Here is an 18,345-nt window from a genome sequence, read left to right as displayed (position 1 = left end):
AGATTTCGATGTCTCGTCGACGAGATGAAGGTATCGAGGAGGAGTCGACAACATTTCTTTGACTTCAAAAGCAGAAATGGCTGCCACATGCATGAAGAAGCTGAGGGCAGCAACAGTATGAAGACTTCGTTACTCTGGACAACCATGGATAGCATACGTAGTACTAGCAGTAACTACCGCCTGGCTCGGAGCACATTTCCGACTGCGAACCCAATCATCGTCCGAAAGAGTAGGATCTCCCACATGCATCTCAGCTTGGCGACTGGGTCCTTCCATTATCATTGGCGCCATGGCTTACAATACCTCAGCAGGAGCGCAATCTACGTAGTATCACCAATACTGAGTACGTCACGTCATCACTATGCCCATAAGAAGTAACGCCTAAGAGGGAGCAGTAGTGTGGAATATGTTCATAAATTTGATTCACCCCAAAGTCCTTCTGTCTCTCAATGGACATTCCGTTCAACCTTGCTTCCAAATTACCCACAATGGCACCAAGCAGCACCAGCGCGAATACTAACCAGACTGACCCGCTCCAGCATCCTCTCCAGGCCACCGCTATGGCTATTGGCGGTGCCACTGGAGAGAGACGCAGCAACCGAATGAGCCATATGGCCAGCGCGAATGAGGGCCCTGCGGATATCATTGCAAAAGTATCTGGGGCTGTTCAAGGTGGAACGAGGGAGGACGATGGAGCGTATTTCACCTCCAACGAAGGCATTCCCTTCCCAGATCCGTCAGTCTCACGTCGCTTAAGCCTCGAATATTCATTGCTGATGCCCAGTGCAGCGCGCACAGCAAGACTGTTGGCGGTATTCCGATTGCCAGCGACGTGTTTCTGTTCCAGTAAGCGCGCTTCTACAGGAGATGTCCATTAGTCCTGGTCTCAATCCATGTACAGGAAGCAGCAACACTTCAACCGCTCAAAGAACCTTGAACGTAAGTGGAAGATGCCTGCTTTCCATTATCTGCACGGACTACGGTATTTGCGGATATCAACTGACGTTAACAATGATGGTGATGTTTGGTGACGTAACGATCTCTGTTGACTCGTGTCGATTTTCTTAGGTATGGTCTGTTGGCCCACGCCTTAGTCATGCAGCACCCTGCTGTCAGCCCTCGGCCCCGAGTATCAACAAGGAGCTCAAACTGACTTCCGGTCCCGAGCGAACAGGTACATCCATGTGGTAGTGGTGCTTTCGGTTATTTTGAGACTACAAAGAATGTCTCCGATCTTACCGTATAATCCTCTGTCATCCCCTTCATAGAAAGATGGCATTGCTTAACGTTGAGTTCTACAGAAAGCCAACTTCCTCTCCAGCGTGGGAGAGAAAACTCCTGTCTTCGTCCGCTTCTCCACCGTGACTCTAGGGCGCGAGTTCCCAGATGAAGCGCGGAACCCGCGTGGCTTTGCCATCAAGTTCTACACGATGGAGGGTAACTATGATATTGTGGGATTGAACTTTGTGGGTTACTCTCTATCCAAAGCAGACATTCCCATCACTGACCACCACAGCCTGTCTTCTTCTGCCGTGACCCTATCCAAGGTCCTGATGTGATCCGCTCCCAATCTCGCAACCCAAAGAATTTTCTTCTTGATTTCGATGCTTTATTTGATCTGCTAGGGAACACTCCAGAAGGCAATCATGCGGGTTTGATGTATTTCAGCGACCATGGCACCCCACAAGGCTGGCGCTTCAATCATGGTTATGGTTGCCACACTTTCAGATGGTAAGTCCGCTGTAGCCATATGCTGGCACTCCGATGTGACAATGACGGCTATCTTAGGGTGAATAAGGATGGCAAATTTGTCTACATCAAGTACCATTTCATTGCAAAACATGGTCAGAAGCAGTTCACCGAACCAGAAGCAATACGCATCTCTGGAGAAGATCCTGATTACTCGAAACGCGACCTCTGGGACACCATTGAAGCAGGGGAGGAAATCGAATGGACTGCCATGGTGCAAGTCATGCAGCCGGAGGAAGCTGACCCCGAGAAACTCGGCTTCGATCCCTTTGACGTAACCAAAGTCTGGCCACGCGGCAAATTTCCCATGCAAGAATTCGGCCGCCTCGTCCTCAACAAGAATCCAGAAAACTTCCATCGTGATGTCGAGCAGGCTGCATTCGCACCTGGCAGCATGGTTCCTGGTATCGAAGATTCTCCGGACCCGCTCCTCCAATTCCGTATGTTCTTTTACCGCGACGCCCAGTTCCACCGGATTGGCATCAACCTGCATCAGGTTCCTGTCAACTGCCCCTTCATGGCACAATCATACTCGCCTCTGAACTTCGACGGCCAGATGCGTGTCGACGCCAACCACGCAGGCAACAAACAATACGTTCCCAACAGCTTTGCTCACAAATTCCGTCCGGACGTCGCAGAGGCGCCCTATCTCGTCAGCGACAACGTTGTTTCCCGCAAAAGCCACTACTGGCACGAAGGCAAGAAGAACGAATACGACCAAGCCAAGGAGCTCTGGAGCCGCGTCATGACCGACACGCAGAGACAGAACACCATCAGCAACACGGCCAAGCTCCTGCGGTTCGTCAAGTATCCCGACATCCAGAAGAGATATCTGGCCCAGATCTACAATATTGGCACCGACTATGCTCAGGGCGTGTATTCGGCTCTCCCGAAGAAGGAATTCGAGTTCTCTGAGGTCGAGCAGTTGTCCCAGACAGCGCATGAGTGGTACAAGGAGAAGAAGTTCAGGCCCAGCAGTGGAGAGCGCTTGACGGGTTATGCGCCCGAGATGGCGATCTACAATGTCTGAATGGGTGATCGGATGCACGAGTATCCAGGCTGAGAGGGGGGTCGTGGTTGGCTGTGTCTGTGAATGAATGAGTGCCTTGATCTGCACCGCAGAACCATAGCTACAGTTATGAAACAACTCATTGGCCCCTTTACAACATTTCTTCATGAAAATAACCAGATTACCAGACATATCTCCACTATTTTGAGACGGGGAGGAGAGTATATCCTCTCCATCTTTCGGACGGTGGCAGTAGCAGAGCTTGACCTAACATTAATTACTGGGTTTACACCCTGCCCAGGTCCATATATCTCGCCTGAAAAGAAGGCAAGCAGGTAGTAGGTGGGTCATAGATGCCTCTCGGTGTGGAGTCCCCTTCATCTAAGGCCTTGGAACTCAATTTTACCTTCCATTAGGCTGAATGTACTTCGTGGTCTGCTGCTGCTGCTGCTGCTGCTACTTCTCCCATTTCGCTCTTGCTCCCAGCATCTGAACACCGAATCCAGCCGAGTAGAATCTTCGACCTTGGTAAGATGGATTGAGGTGTGAGATAGGCCTGGCTTGTCTTGAGGCTCACGCAGAGCTGGTTGAGATGGGAGGCGGGAAATGCGAGTCCAGCGTGGCTATGGTGATGGTGATGGTGATGGTAACAGTGAACAGAAGCGCTCAGCAAGCTTTAAACTTCATTGCTCTGCAACAGGATGGAGTGGTTATTTGGAGATCCTACCTCTTGACCCTCTTCGAAGGCCTGGCATTCTTCTCCCTCCTCTTCTCCTTCAACTTCCTCGCAATTCGGATATCATCCACCGACCTGATCTCCCTCTTGCCCCGTTTATTCAGCTCCTTCTCCTTCGCCGCCGCCACTTTCTTCCTCTTCTTCTCGAAATCATCGCGATATTTATCCGCTTGTTTCGGCGCTCGAACATTTCGATGTCTATATTTCTTGCCCCCATTCCCTATCATCGTCGGGTTATTACTGCTGAGTTTCCCTTCCACCTCTCCCACCCGCGGGGTACGATCAATCCTGTTCGCCTTGCGCCAAGCATCGTACCTCCCGCTGCGGAAAGTGGCGGCGATTTTGGCGCCGGATTCGCCGCGCACCAGACGTTGTCCCTTTGAGCCGTCGTCGTCGTTTGTTCTGGCAACGTACCTCTTCTGCCGCTTGTCCCATCTCATGATGCCTCTGGCTTCGCCGAAACCTTTGGCTGCGTCGTCCAGAGAGAGATCCATCGTAGCGCCACGTGCAGCTTCTGTGAAATTGGAAGCTGATCCGGAATGGACACCATAGGCGCGGTCTTCTGCCAAGTTTTGCGTGGTTGGTACGTATGACATGAAATTTTCGGAATCGTGGTACGAGTCCGGATTTCGTTCTCTTTTCCTCTTTTCGGCTCGCTTCGTAGAAGGTTCGGAGTGTGAAAATGTTACCTCGAGCTCTGAGTCAGATGCAATAGCTAGATCTGCAGATGGTTCGGCGTTCTTAGCCGCATTTTCTCGCAAACCATCTTCGGAAGCTATGTCAGTACCGCCTGCAACATCCAATTCCTTATTCTGACTTCTTCTCCGTTTTGCGTCTAGTGAAGACCGGATCTTGCGCATGGCTTCAATTGCCTCTTCATTCGCTTTGCGCCCACCTCTTCGAGCTCCGATCTCAAAGATGGACTCTTGTGGTCGGAATCCACCAACGGCCGCCAACATCTTCTCCCGGGCCATTTCCATTATGCTAGAATCATCTTTGAAAAGGGCATGGATTTCCGTCCAACTATCAGAGCCTACCAAGATCTTTGCTCTCTTGACGCTTTCTTTGGACGCAGCGTTTCGAGATCGCTGGTAATGTTTTTCGCCCTTTCCAGCGACGGAGCGTAAAGCGGCAAGGTCTGCGTTCTCATCTAAATTCTTGGTTATCCATTCTCCGTTGGGCTGCATGGCGTCTCGCTGTAGAGTCCCTACAACGACTTCATCCGTGAAACTGACGTTCTCATTACCAGCTCTACCAACCACAAGCTTCTTGCCCAGGAACAGTTGCAAGTCGAGTAGATAAGCGGCATCTGTCTCGTTGATCAGGCTGTAGCTCCAACCTTTCTGTCCGGCGCGGGCTGTCCGACCGACACGGTGGACGAAAACTTTCGGCTGCGACGGGAAGTTGTAATTGATCACATTTGCAAGTATAGGTATATCAATGCCACGAGCACCAATATCAGTCGCCACTAAGATGTTGGTCAACCCAGATCGGAATGCATTTACCTGTGCATTTCGAGCAACCTGGTCGAGAGAGGAGTACACGTGTGACACAGCAAAGCCGGCCAACCTCAGGAGATGAGCAAGATATTCAACATGATGTTTCGTTGCCACGAAAATAATGGTAGAGAAAGGGCTAGGCACTCCTCGGGAAGGCGGTTTTTCTTGATCATCATGCTTGCGTTTCCTTGACGGCTCCGCTAAGCTATTGGCAGCATCTGAGTGCTCATCTTGATAAGACCCAGACGGCATTTTGATCATATCCTGTAGAATGTGGAGCAATGCACCTTCCCTCTCGGCCGACTTGACTGTGAAAAAGGCATTCTGCAGCTCAGGCGAGATCTTGCTGTCAGCATCTAAGCGAACCAATGCCGGTTCCTGAAGCCCCGCTCGTGCAAATTCAACAAGAGACTTCGGTAAAGTGGCGGAGAAGAGCAGGGTTTGTCTTGAAGCAGGAAGGGCATGCAGGATTTCTGTCAACTGAGCTGCAAAGCCCATTTCGAATAGTCGATCAGCTTCGTCAAATACTACATAACGTACGCTTGAGAGATCAAGACCCATTTCGACCTTTAGATGCAAAAACCTGCCAGGCGTAGCAATTACAATATCAGGGTTACCAGCCATAGCAGTAAATTGTTCTTCCAGGTTGTCGCCGCCTACCAGAAGTACACTTCTTAAATCAGTGCCTCTTCCAAGCTCTTTGACGACTTGAAGCGTTTGCAGCGCCAGCTCTCTGGCCGGGGAAAGAATCAGCGCTCTTGCACCAATACGAGGACTGTGAGCCTTGAGCTTCTCGATCATTGGTACAACGAAGGCTGCCGTCTTCCCAGAGCCTGTCCTTGCCATACCAACAACATCTTTCTCTTGCAGGAGGAGTGGAATAGTCTTGCGCTGAATGGGCGTGGGTACGGAGAAACCCTTTCGTCCAATAGCCTTCAGGAGAGTCGTATTAAGACCCAGCGACTGAAACCCACCACCCTTTTTGACTGTTTTTCCGATCATATTCTTTGCCCTGCGATTTGCCGCAGCTTGTTGCTCTGCAATGATGGCTGTATCATCGTTCTCGGACAAGTCAACCATGATATCTGTAGCATCAAGAGTGATATCCATCTCTTCGGACGGCCTCTTGCCATCATGATCAAGGCCATTCGTAAATAGAACAGTGGATATGTCGAATTCGTTCTCGGATCTGGCTGGTGACAGTGCTCGACCCATTCTGCCGAACAGGGACAGATAACAATTTCAGATTGTGTCCGCGGTATCGCAAGTAGCAGACACTGCCAATGCAAATTCTGTACGCTCCGAAGTCACATTATTCTGTGTTACAAAAAGTATTGCGTCCCAGTGAAAGTGCTCCTCCAAAATTTTGGGCGGACATCGGCAGAACTACGGAAGTGGTTTCCAGATCCCCTCATCCTCAGACGCGCGACGCGGTCTTCATAAGTTTCCTCTCAAAATTAGAGCTCGATATCTTACACTTTACTTTGGCTCATCACATCCCATCAAACCCCTCTAATAGGAACGAATACTGCAATCATGGCGGGTTACAACTTCGATAATCCGTATAATACTGGCTATGGAGCTCAGGGTGGTACAGACGGAGGTGGTTTCATGCAAGGAGAAGTCACAAGCAGTCCTGCAGGCGGAAAAGTGGGCTCCCCACCTGCTGCTCCTGACATCCTGATGCTGACTTCATTGCTCCTACACCTAGGGTGATTATGGAAAAGATACCGTGCGACCACTCACGATCAAGCAAATCTTGGATGCAGAAGAGCCATATCCGGAAGCCGGTCATCAAGTCGACGGAGTCATTATCAGTCACGTAAGAGCCAAGGTTCTTACTACGCCATTTGCCCACAAGAAGCTAATTGTGACAGATCACCTTTGTGGGACAAATTCGCAACATCAGCACACAAACCACCAATATCACTTACAAGGTCGACGATGGGACTGGTGTCATCGAGGTCAAGCAATGGAATGATCCTGATATGTCGATGGCCGAACCAATGGGCAATGACAACGATTCGAAGTCTAAACTAGTCGAAGACGGCTATTGCAGGGTATGGGGTAAACTGAAGGTCTTCAATAATAAGAAGCACGTCGGCGCACACGTGGTTCGACCTGTTACGGATTACAACGAGATCAATTACCATTTGCTTGACGCAACGGCAATACATCTATTTTTCACCAGGGGACCAGTCGACGCAGGGAAGGGTCAGAATGGCATGAGAATGAATGAAGGTGCACCCGGAGCACCACCACAACAAATGTCAAATGGTCAAGCACTACCATCAATGAGTCCTGGAGCAAGGAAGCTGCTCCAGACGTTGAAAGCTACTCCTCAGAGCAATGAGGGCTTACACGTGCAAATGCTGGCGGGCCAGATGGGAACAAACACCAACGAAGTGCAGAGGGCGGCGGAAGAGCTCATCAGTCTTGGTTTGATCTTCACAACGGTCGACGAATATACATGGGCTCTGCTCGAGTGTTAGCGACCTGGCTCCAGCATTTTCTGGTGTTTTACGATCGGACATGGAGGGGCCAACCATGGAGGCCTTATGACTAAGGTATTATGTGGCTGATGCACTGCAGGAGATGGCTTTTTAAGAAGAGCAATATGCTAAGGACATTGTTGAAAAGCAAGCCCCAGATCTTGGTCCATTTGCACCACGGATCCTACACTGCGATGATGCTCAGATGGCATTTACGGACTACATCTCATGGCGGATCGTCAACATTCTGATCTGCAGGACTTGTGCGGACGTTGAATCCACCAAACAACGGCCACGATGCATAAGGCAAGCACTTCGCCTTCGTGTCCCGCGCTATTCTCAGTGTGAAGTTGACATGGCCAATGACCATGCAGCTGGGGCCGTACAGGGTCAAAAGCCTCAATGCCAAGAGTGAGCCGGAGTCTGGGATGGAATCCGGACCATAAGCCAGAGCGTTCCATTGCTAAACCTCCACTCAACAAAAGGCTGTTTTGTGTGTTCTCGTGACTCTCCGCTTCTCTCAGTCTTCAACAACCGGCTCAGGAATATGATGTCTGACAACCCATTTCGGATTGGAACATCAATATCTAGAGAGGTATATGCGAAAGGTACCTGCTTCAAGGTCGTTCCTGCCACTAAATTATTCCATCTCTCCAGCGCGCTTGCTCTGCCTGCTATTCATCTTGTCGCCTTGCTCCGCAAGTGAAACCCATTGCTTCTTCATCGAACGCTGGTGAGTTGTATCACAGTGACTCTACCTCTAGACAACCTGGATGTCGGTTGAACTTCGCCTGCCTTGTACATGTTTGTGCTTTCCTGCTCGAGTGGAAAGTGTCTTGAGGTCAGAACTATCCCAGTCCACACAGGAGACTTAACGAGACACATTGATAGAGGTTGAACTTCCGCCAACCGCTGCCTGAAATCTTGCTTGTGGGTGCACTTAATCTGGCGCCGTTCTTTTTCAACTCACCACAATCAGATTCAGATTGACACTCACATCCTGAGGCCAGCACAAAACGCAGGATGGCACTTCCTCCGAGCTCTATTGGCCCAATCTTAGATGCAAGATTGTCCCTTGAGAAGTGCAGCTCTACAGCCGACCGCGTTTCAGCCGCCACTCCTCTAGAGTCCCAAATCCGTGTCGTGCCGCCCTCTGAATACAAGGCTGCCGCCCAATGTCTTGCCGAGGCCTTCGTCGAGGATCTTGTGATTCGATATCCTATCGACACCCCTGACCGGGCGCACTGGACTGAAGACCAGCGCTTCACCCTCCATCGCCAGGCTCTGGAGTACATCACCTACGCTCATTGTGTCAAAGGGCTCGTGACCACAGTCGGAGACGATTACGGCTGCGTGGCTTTGTGGATGCCGCCGGGCAAGAACATGGACGATTGGTGCACGATCCTGCGGAGTGGGATGTGGAGGCTGAACTTCCAGTTGAGCTCGGAGGGGAAGAAGCGGTTCTTTGACGAGTTCCTGCCGTTGCTGCACACGACCAAGGAAGAAGTCATGGGCGAGCGTGATGACGACTGTTGGTATCTTGTCTATCTCGGGACCAAGGTCGACAGTCGAGGGAGAGGCTATGCGAGGAAACTGGTCGAGCACGTTACCGCGCAGGTGAGCAGTCTTAAAAGCATTCCTATTTTTTTCTTGGGAAACCTCGCTAACACGGTGAGGCACATTCAGGCTGATCATGAGAACCGAGCATGCTACCTCGAGAGCTCGAACGATATCAACCCCGTCATCTACGGCAAAATGGGCTTCAAATTCGTCAAGAAGATCTACCTCAAGCGTGCCGAGAAAGCTATCAGAATGGATATCATGGTCAGGGAGCCTATGCAAACAACTACAAACGGAAAGCTGTAAACTTGGTGAGGGCGGACCCGGAAGCAACATCATGTTAGACTCATTCTCACGGTCCAACGTCATTAGATACATCCTAGCTAGAGAACTCTGAGCTCAAAATAAGATAGTGCTTGCGTGGGCATCTCATCAAATCTGTCTTGTCCTGGTTTTCAGTCAATGAGATGGCGTTATCCATCTCGGCTGTCTGGGCCGTGCCATCGTGCAACCCCTTTCCTACTATCGATATCCCCAGACAGAAACCAATGACATATCTTTAGGTGACCAGACCCTCCTCAAGATCTACTCCTTGTCCAATAGCCTTTTGTGGAGCAGTCTGGACGATGCAGACCAGAGAGGAACCACGAACAAGCCACGTGATACCTACAAGGCGTACAGCGAGGAAGGAATCTTGCAGCGAAAAAAAAAAGACAAAGGTCTCAAAATAACGGTCTGCCTTGATGGGAAAAGTTTCTACTAATCATTCTAAAACTGAGGATCCGCAGTCCTGGCAGCCTGTCGTTGGTGATTCATGGCAACGGTCATCCAACGCTGTCTCGTTCCAGCACCAGTGTGACGGTGGAGATAGGGGTCTAGTTAGTCTCGGTCCTGATGTGTATGTGGGCGTTTCCCATTTGCTGCGTCCAGGGTGCTGCTGCAGGTTGGTTGAGTCCAGGTATGTCCGGTAATGAAAGGAGAGAGAGATGGGGGATGGACAAGCTGGTGTCGGGGTGGACAGAGCATGGCCATCTCTGCATGCAGGGGGAGAGAAGACAGGTTCCTCGCCTGGTTTCGTTCTGTTGATACGAAACTATACGGTGTACCTTTCCAGGTCTCGGGCGTGGGTCTTGACAGCATTTCAAAGACCTCTTTTTGCATCTACTTGCTGAGCAATCGTCCCCAGTGCTTGGCTGCCAGCCGACTGCATGGGCTGCCCAGATTCGAAGGTGAGACCTCAGCTTCCAAGTTTCCAAGAGCGTTGATTGCAGAACCGGGGCTGGCGTGCCTTGGTATGTAGATGGGATCAAACCGCCGGGTGTAGCGTATGGATTCTGGATATCGAAATCATGGTTTCGTGTTCCGTGTGATCCTTTTCTTACGACATCCAGGGCGTCCTCCTCATGTTCGGGAGATACTTCAACGAGCTTCTTTAACCACGTCAATATAAGGCGTGGAGAACCTCGTCGAATATCCCTGACTTGATACTCAATAATCGTACCCGATAACATTCGGATTGTATAGTACTTTCTTAAGGACCATGAAAAGCAGGGCAAGAACAAGACCCGAGATGGCTTTGTCTAACATCGGTGTGGCAGGCCGGGGCGGTTGGCTTGTGGGTATCGTTGTGGTAGATTGAGCTGTGATAGGCCTCGCTACGGGAGATGAAGCCACAGCAGGCTGGTTGGAAGTTCTCTGGGTGTCTGAAGACGGTGTAGAGCTTGAAGATCTGGATGCTCCCCCGGATGCTGCATTCGAGGCCTCGGCTAAGGGCTCTGAAAGTGCGTTCGTTCGGGCTGGATCGCTCGTTGAAGATGTACCTTTGAAGGCTACCGGTGCTGTTCCACCATTTCTGGCGGAGATGTCTCTATTTCCAACAGACTCTGAGTGGCCTGTAAGCTCGGATGGCGTTGTCCTCTCAGTTGACTTCTTCTTTTCATCCTTGCCAATTTGGTCCTTGAACCCCAGTCTCAGACCCTCAGGCAGCTCCTCCAACCCAACCTCTTCCCCGACATTGATGCCCTTCTCCCTACAGATATCCCACCAATCTCGCATAATCTCCTCGTTCGTCTTGCCGCCACAGCCATCACATCTCCATTGCCTGCTACTCTTCGCTAGCACATTTCGGAAATTTTCACTCGCCTCCATGCCTCCTACTTGACCAGCTGTACCCTGTTCTCCCATGAATGTTCTTAATGCAACCAGGGCTGTTCGAATACCCCAGGCCGGCATCCAGCTCTCCTCGTGGAAGCCGCTGATGCTTAGACAAATCTCGCGATTGACTTCAAAGCGGCCGGAAGGGGTGAGAAAGCGGAAGTTGGGTGGTTTGAGAGGGTAGGTGAGAGGTAAGGAGATGCGACCGTGATAGAGCCCACCAGCATATGGCGAAGGAGATGGTGGGCCCAGCAGTGTGAAGTGCCATTCGAAGAGGTCTTCATCGGATACTGGGTGTGCATGGAATGATGGATTTGGATTTGAGGACGCCGCTGAGAGTTCTCGGACTTCGCGCAGGAGGCGTCGGACTGTGGTTGAGGGAACCATCGTATGTGCAATATCAAGAGGTCCTGTAGGTGCACACAGTTATAATTGGCTATACTGCAGGTAATTCCGTGCGGTGCGCACCAGCTCACGACAAATCTGGCATCCTTTGCGAAGAAAGGCCCGGTATGTAATAGAGTCACTGTATTGTATGGAGAGGGTTGCCGAAGAACGTCAGATAATGCAGCAGAACGCACAGACGTGGCCCAAAGGACCTGGTGGGGGCGAGATCCCTGGAAGTCGAAAGTGCCCCGTTGCTTCAATTCGGGCCACATGCAATGAATCCGAACATACAGATCTTGATTTAAGGTCTTATGATTCGTATTGAGAATTCTGAGAATTCATGGAGAGCAAACATACTCAACAGAGGGCTCAAACAAATGGATACCACTGAGAACTTTGGTCCAGCATATATGTCTAGATATGCAAGCACAAGTACTGACTTGTGTTGGGCTACTATTGTACATGGAGGCCGTGAAGAGCATGATATCCGCAGCAAAGCAACAATCCTGGGACCAGCAGATGGCCCCTCCAGCGTAAGTCTCGTACAGGGATATCGAAGTGGAATTAGATAGTAAATGAAACTGGTAGACTGATACTTGGCCAGACTTAGCTGCCAGGAACTCCCATCCAGGTCAAAGACGATCACAAACGGTTCATGCCTGGGTCTCACTGAGGAGGTCTAACCATATCCGACGTCTTCCAGTCTACACCCTTTCAGGGCGACAGACTGGAGATAATGCTGGCTGAACATAAGATATGCACGAACGCCACCTCGACGCCTGTACACAACCGAGGGAGATAGTCCGCTCCTCGCATTAACCTTAGCACCATGCGCCGAGAGTAGAGAGGGGGTTTGAGAGAGGTGAAGCGGTCAATAAGCAGCCTCTAACGGCATGAGACCTTGATCAGGGAGCGACGCCATTCCATTGGTAGGGTCAGGCATGATCTCGTCCTCATAGCCAATCAGGGCCTGTGAGTGAAGCTTGAAGGATTCTCCCATCAGCTTGGAGATTCTGCATGTTGATCAGTATCGGGAAGTTACAGCAGCGCATAACAAGGCAAACTTACCCCCAGACCACAACACCATCGAGCATAGTACCCCAGACTCTAGCGACTGTCGAGCTGAGCTTGGAGCCATACATTTCAACTGCGTCGTCATCGAAAAGATTCCGAATCTTGTTATACATGGCAATTTCATCGTCGGTTGCCGGTTCGTCATCAGTCTCGAGACGGTAAAGCCACAAGCTGAGAATGACCATCAAGTCCATGCCGCATAATGGATGCTCGACACTCCAGTTAGTGGCCGAAGTTTTTGTGACCCAATTGATGCCCTGCAGAGCAACGATTTCGATGCACTCGAAGCACTGCTCAATGACTTTCAGCATTTCTTCGGATCTCTTCACACCTTCTCTGGCCACCGTCATTGCTGCAGCAACCTCGTAAGAATTGTGGTAACGCAGTGCCTCTTGGACAGACTTAAGATCGACCTCAAGGCGGGCGCGGGTGTTTCGGTAGACAGCCATAGCGTTGAAAATCAACGGGTGGCTCTTGTGTGGGGTACTAAGCGGTACGACGATGGTCTCTGGCTCACAGAGGTCTAATGAGCGTTCCCATGTCTCCAAAGCTATTCGAATCTTCCATTCCAGCACAACGTCCTGGAGGGTCTCAAAACTCCGTTTCAAATTCCAGACTTCCAGAAACAATGCATTGATCATGATTCGAGTAGCAAAAGCGCTGTAACGAGTGCATTCACCACGAAACAGGCTGTCGTGTGCTTCTCGTACTGTAACGAATGTCGATGCAGAGAAGATTTCCCGCCAGGAGTCCTCGTCAGAAGTCTCAAGATTCCAGAGCGATTCGGAAGAGGGTAGTTCTAAGGAGTCGAATTCGTTGAAGCTGATGGCAGGTGTGTGATTGAACGTCAATGTCAGCATGCCAAAAAAGATATACACTGCGAAATAGGTCCGCCGGCACCCTTCGTCTTCAATCCACTCCTGATGACTGGGTGGAACACCACCTCGGGCATCAGTTCGGAGTTTCAGCTCGTATTTATTCCCAGCGACCATCTATGGAGAAGGAGTTAGTCACTTCTTCACATTCTCTTAGATGCACTCACATTAGCCAACAGGCTTTTGATCGAGCATGCCCATTCAAGACCGCCCGGTCCACCACTCCAGCTTTCGAAGATCATGTTTAGCAATGTACTCTGCATGGTCCATAACGGACATTTTCGAGAGTCAAAGTTGTCTTTATTCTGGAGGAACTGATTGACAAGTTTCTTTGAGCCGTGATGTAACAAGTATGCTTGCGCAGGGTCGAAGTTATACAGAGCACCGATCGAGAGCACAGCGAGGAGGAGTGCCGGTTCTACGATACCTGGTGTGAATGACTCCGGATGGAGGAATGGTAGATGATGGTGAAAAAGGTTGAAATACGTCGATAGGTGTTGGTTGATTGCATCTGTTGGAGGCAAGTCAATGTCTTCATTCACAATCTGAGCCGCGATAGCATTTCGTTCGTTTTCATCCGCCACTTGTGGTGCTTTTGGGAGTGTCAATGCCTGACTAGGGCCGGGTGACCGGCGATAGTTCACTGGCGAGACGGGACCTGTCATGGAGGGAAATGGTGATAACGCATTGGGTGTAGGACTTCCAGATACTGGAAAAGAATCAGTCAATGATGGGAAGGTGGGGGCAAGCGCACTATTCAGTGAGCTTTGCCTTTCCATGATAGGGGGAAGTTGGGTCTGGTGAGGTTGGATAGTGCCCATGTTGACAAAAGGCTGCTGCGACATGCTGGTATCTTGAGACGACATGCTGGAGCTCATCGAGTGAGATTTATGGTCTTGAGGTGCCTGAGACATGAACGTATCCCATGGCATCTGCGGCAACGTCGCCGCACCGGAGAGGTACTCTATCGAGGGTTCAAGCATAGAGCCACGGTCGGGGGAATATGTTGGAAGGGAGTTCTCGGCGTCGTTCAGATGACCGTTGGCTGCTGCAGCGGCTTTGTGTTGGAAATTTGTCATCAACATGGCGGCAGTTTCAAGATCGACCATACCATCACTGCTTGCCTCAATCTGCTCCAGTGTGCCTGGATCAACATTGATCGATGGCTTAGATGGTCCCTCTGTTGGCGACGACTTGGTGCCGCCTCTTTTTCGACCCTCGGAAACGAGAGGCACGCCACCATCTTTTGCATGTACAGTCCGATCATGGCGCAGGAGGAGATCGCGACGGACGAAGGTACTGCGGCACTTGGCACACTTGAATGGTCGTTCTTTGGTGTCTGCATGAACGCATTGTTAGCAATCTGAAAATCTGTATGACCCCACCATCCCAGGCCGTAAACATCTGCCCCACGCAACAACAAAATTTTGAGACTTACGCGATCGCTCGTGCCGACTGCGGTGCTCGCTCCGGCTGAAAGCACGATTACAGAATTGACATTTGTATTTCTTCTCAGGCGCCGAAGCTGGTTTTCGGGGTGAAGGATTCGAGGTGGATGTGGAGGGGTCGGAAGTGGCCATGGCTGCTGCGAGAACTTCTTGACACGAAGCGGAAGCCAGTTATTCCTTTCCCAGTCGCAATCTTTGAATGAAGCTCTCCCGCCACGCGCAAGCCTTTTTTTGCTCAAGAATGAGATGGTGAGAGAATGTTGAATGTATGGTGCATGTCGAGTTTAGGGTGATATCAGCTTGCAGTCAGTACTTAGTAGCATTGAGGTGGCTCTCGGCGGCTTTCGTCTTAGTTCTGCCGGCTCTATGCAGTGATGAGTTTGTAGTAATCACGTGTTTTATTTGCTGGGAATCGAGTGGCAGGCTTATGCTTATGCTTTGGACCACCACCACTATCGCTGATTATGGGTGTTTGGGGATATGACGATGAATTTCTTGGTGGTTGTCGCGTGCTTGCCTGCAGAGAAAAAAGACAAAGTCGCAAAAATGGAGGGGGATATGGATAAACCCCGCCAGCAAGCCCAGACTGGCAGAGGGAATACCCCCCAAAGCTTCCCCCCCTCCACTCACCCCCTTTTCAGATTGAGTGGCTCAAATGATCCAAAACGGCAATCAATCTTCCATCGTGGTCAAAGCTCTGTGCTAACCAACTGGTATTGACCTGCACTACTACTGCTCTACGAGTATTCCTTCGTCCTGGCGACGTGACCTGTGTAATGATAGTTACATACAGAACTTCAGTGTTCAATTTTCCAAAGTTAGCTGGGTGCATGTGCTGGAGAATAGCTTCGACACGGAGAATGCGCAGCAGAGTGTCGGGAAGCCGAAGCGAGTTGTCATCCCAGCACGGAATACTTAGTCGTAGAGACTGTACTGTGTCCTTTGCTTCCCATGACAAGCATTTTCATTGGTCGAAGCCACTCCTGCTGGTTGCCGCTTGTCTTGAGTATGCGGGACGAGGTGCCGGCCACTCCTTTTCTGTTCGCCTTCACGGTCCGAGCCTGTTCCATCTGGAAGGTGTATGAACAAAATGCTCAGCTGTCATCCACACACGGTGTCTAAACCTTTTGCATAGGCCCAGGAGCACATGAGGTCATTCCGGTGTGAAACCTGAATCAACCGCTGATCCTCCGTGCTTACAGATCCGATTCCCCTAAGTTGCCCCTGGAATTGCAGATGTGAAGATGCCCTAATATCCAGCTTTTTATTTTCTTGTCCCTGAGATCATCTCATCACTCCAGACCATCGGGTTTGATACTAGTTACGTACAATGGATGCACTAATGTTACGAGCGTCCTTTCCGCTACCAGGTTCCACTTTCGTTCCCTGAATCCCGGCCACTAGAGCCGCATAATGGTGATTCCATGAGCAAAGCAGGACTTTTCCGCACCATGAACTATGCTTCTTAAGAAGTGCTCACTAGACCATATACAAACATGAAATCTTGCCTCAAACAATGCTTATTACCTTGCCACCTCTTGTTTGGTTACAAATCATTGAATGCCCTAGCAAAGTGAATGTTCCATACAAGTATCTAGTCTAAGGATGTCGACTTAATTTACATCAACTTGTCAACCAAGATTAAATCCTGCCCCACCGCCCCCTCCCAAAATTGTGACTTGCACGCGGGAAGATTCCGGAAGTTTCTAAGAGACTGATAGCCAATCCGTAGGCTGGAGAACACTAGCATAGAAGTGCTAAAGGATTTAAAGCAGCCTCCAACGTGGCTACCTACTATGAAAGTAGGACGTAATATAGTTCTCTCCTTAATGAAACTGGCGCTCCCGTCTTCCACGCGAAAACGATGCTTGCCAAAACATGGTGAAAAGATTATACTCCATGAAATCTAGGGTCCCATTCTTGCTCAGAAAGCGTTCAATAATTATGGCAAACTAGTACTCTCAACTCACCAACAAGCTGGGTCTTGCTCTGAGCACCAATGCTGCAGAGCACAGAGCCATAGGCTGTGTGCCATGCATTTACAGTGATGCCAGTTGACAATTTTCTTTTCCCTATGTCATCATTCTGTCCTATGGTATGGTGGGGGTTGTCCTGATTGAGCAATGTTGCATGTCTATTGTTGCTCGACTAAGAACTAGTCAGCATCATTGCTACATGCGAAATCTGGATGCTCTTTGCAATCATGGTTTCTTATGATTAATAAATTGTGTTGCACTCTGTCAAAAGGTCCTTGACGGCTTTAGGTCGTGAAAATTGCACCGCCTGGCTCTCCATCATGAACGCTCTTGAAACTACTTCCTTCATCTGGATAAATTCTCATTGACCTGGAAATGCTGGGATGAAATGTTGGTTAGACTATATGTCTACTATGTTGGGTAGTGTCTCCCTCCACTGCAGTACCTGAAAACGTTGACCAGTGGTGGGAGGGTAGCATTTATGGAGCTCGTGGTAATCCTTGCGCCTATCCTTATACAACGATGCTATAAAGCAGAGAGTCCTTAGCTACTGACACCGATCAAATAACAATTTATATGCCAGCATGGGTCATCCTCAACGTTGTACTGTTGGGGACGTTTGACTAGAGACCTTCTCTCCTTTGAGACTGTAGAAGCCAGATTTGTGTCGTAGAGTGGTCTAAAATGACTGCAGCTTTCCGCAATTTTGCGGCTTGCTGAGTATCCATTATATAAGTTCCGCTTTCAGGGACCTTTTGGCGCTGGTGAGCTGATTGTTAGAGCTCATAGTTCTCATTCTACAGGACTCGATCAAGGAAGGGTATTCAACATCAATCCAGGAATGTCCATCTCGGATACAGAGCCTTTCTAATGGGTTGTAGGTCGAGCTATGCTTCTCGAATCGCCCTCTTGTCGCACAGAAGCAGCTATGTAACGCAGAGGCTGAATCAGGCTGTGCAGCCTTGCTTGTCTCGGGAGAAACAATTTCTGCCTCAGCTCAGGAGGCATTGGCTGCCTGTCTCGACCTGGCCAACCTATTGACACAAGATCATCCACATGATAATTCTTGTCAAGAACTGCTCGAAATGCTCGAATAACCGTCTTTTTGCAAGCCGATGTGAAGCGTAGTACCCAGCTGGACACCTGAGGTCAAAGAGTAGATCGGCACACACCCATCCGGCGCCTAGGAACCGCACACACCTCGATACGACCACTCCGATTGTCCGTCCAGCCATTCCATTTGCGCTAAGTGATGGTCATCGATGCTTCAGTGAATCCTGATTCACATCAATGTTAGGCCTTTTCTTTTCCAAGAGTAACAACACTGAAAACGCTTTGGCCTTCGGGGAAGATCGATGAGACGCAACACCAGGCTTCGGCATCAGC

The 18,345-nt window shown here is 50.1% G+C and overlaps 6 protein-coding genes across 6 annotated transcripts; 3 read left to right on the top strand and 3 right to left on the bottom strand.

The window, feature by feature from the left end:
- Positions 1-488: 488 nt before the first annotated feature.
- EPUS_05742 (uncharacterized protein) lies at positions 489-2,779 on the top strand (the record flags this gene model as incomplete). The annotated part of the gene is made up of 6 exons (XM_007807474.1): positions 489-736; positions 790-846; positions 902-939; positions 1,306-1,466; positions 1,517-1,731; positions 1,789-2,779. The coding sequence occupies 6 exons, from the start codon at positions 489-491 to the stop codon at positions 2,777-2,779; spliced, it is 1,710 nt and encodes a 569-aa protein (XP_007805665.1).
- A 702-nt stretch (positions 2,780-3,481) lies between these two features.
- On the bottom strand, positions 3,482-6,208 carry EPUS_05741 (ATP-dependent RNA helicase dbp10; the record flags this gene model as incomplete). The annotated part of the gene is made up of 1 exon (XM_007807473.1): positions 3,482-6,208. The coding sequence occupies one exon, from the start codon at positions 6,206-6,208 to the stop codon at positions 3,482-3,484; it is 2,727 nt and encodes a 908-aa protein (XP_007805664.1).
- Positions 6,209-6,529: 321 nt separating this feature from the next.
- EPUS_05740 (uncharacterized protein) lies at positions 6,530-7,485 on the top strand (the record flags this gene model as incomplete). The annotated part of the gene is made up of 3 exons (XM_007807472.1): positions 6,530-6,643; positions 6,705-6,815; positions 6,871-7,485. 3 exons carry the CDS (start codon positions 6,530-6,532, stop codon positions 7,483-7,485), a joined length of 840 nt encoding a protein of 279 aa, XP_007805663.1.
- A 1,023-nt stretch (positions 7,486-8,508) lies between these two features.
- Positions 8,509-9,351, top strand: EPUS_05739 (uncharacterized protein; the record flags this gene model as incomplete). Its single annotated transcript, XM_007807471.1, has 2 exons — positions 8,509-9,102; positions 9,172-9,351. The coding sequence occupies 2 exons, from the start codon at positions 8,509-8,511 to the stop codon at positions 9,349-9,351; spliced, it is 774 nt and encodes a 257-aa protein (XP_007805662.1).
- Positions 9,352-10,533: 1,182 nt separating this feature from the next.
- EPUS_05738 (uncharacterized protein) lies at positions 10,534-11,586 on the bottom strand (the record flags this gene model as incomplete). Its single annotated transcript, XM_007807470.1, has 1 exon — positions 10,534-11,586. One exon carries the CDS (start codon positions 11,584-11,586, stop codon positions 10,534-10,536), a length of 1,053 nt encoding a protein of 350 aa, XP_007805661.1.
- An 871-nt stretch (positions 11,587-12,457) lies between these two features.
- Positions 12,458-15,115, bottom strand: EPUS_05737 (uncharacterized protein; the record flags this gene model as incomplete). The annotated part of the gene is made up of 4 exons (XM_007807469.1): positions 12,458-12,599; positions 12,655-13,652; positions 13,703-14,874; positions 14,974-15,115. 4 exons carry the CDS (start codon positions 15,113-15,115, stop codon positions 12,458-12,460), a joined length of 2,454 nt encoding a protein of 817 aa, XP_007805660.1.
- Positions 15,116-18,345: the final 3,230 nt, after the last annotated feature.

The sequence above is a fragment of the Endocarpon pusillum genome, assembly GCF_000464535.1.
Source record: "Endocarpon pusillum Z07020 unplaced genomic scaffold scaffold692, whole genome shotgun sequence".
Classification (NCBI taxonomy): Eukaryota; Fungi; Ascomycota; class Eurotiomycetes; order Verrucariales; family Verrucariaceae; genus Endocarpon; species Endocarpon pusillum.
Note: the sequence above shows the minus strand (reverse complement) of the source record. Positions and strands in the feature narration are given on the sequence as shown.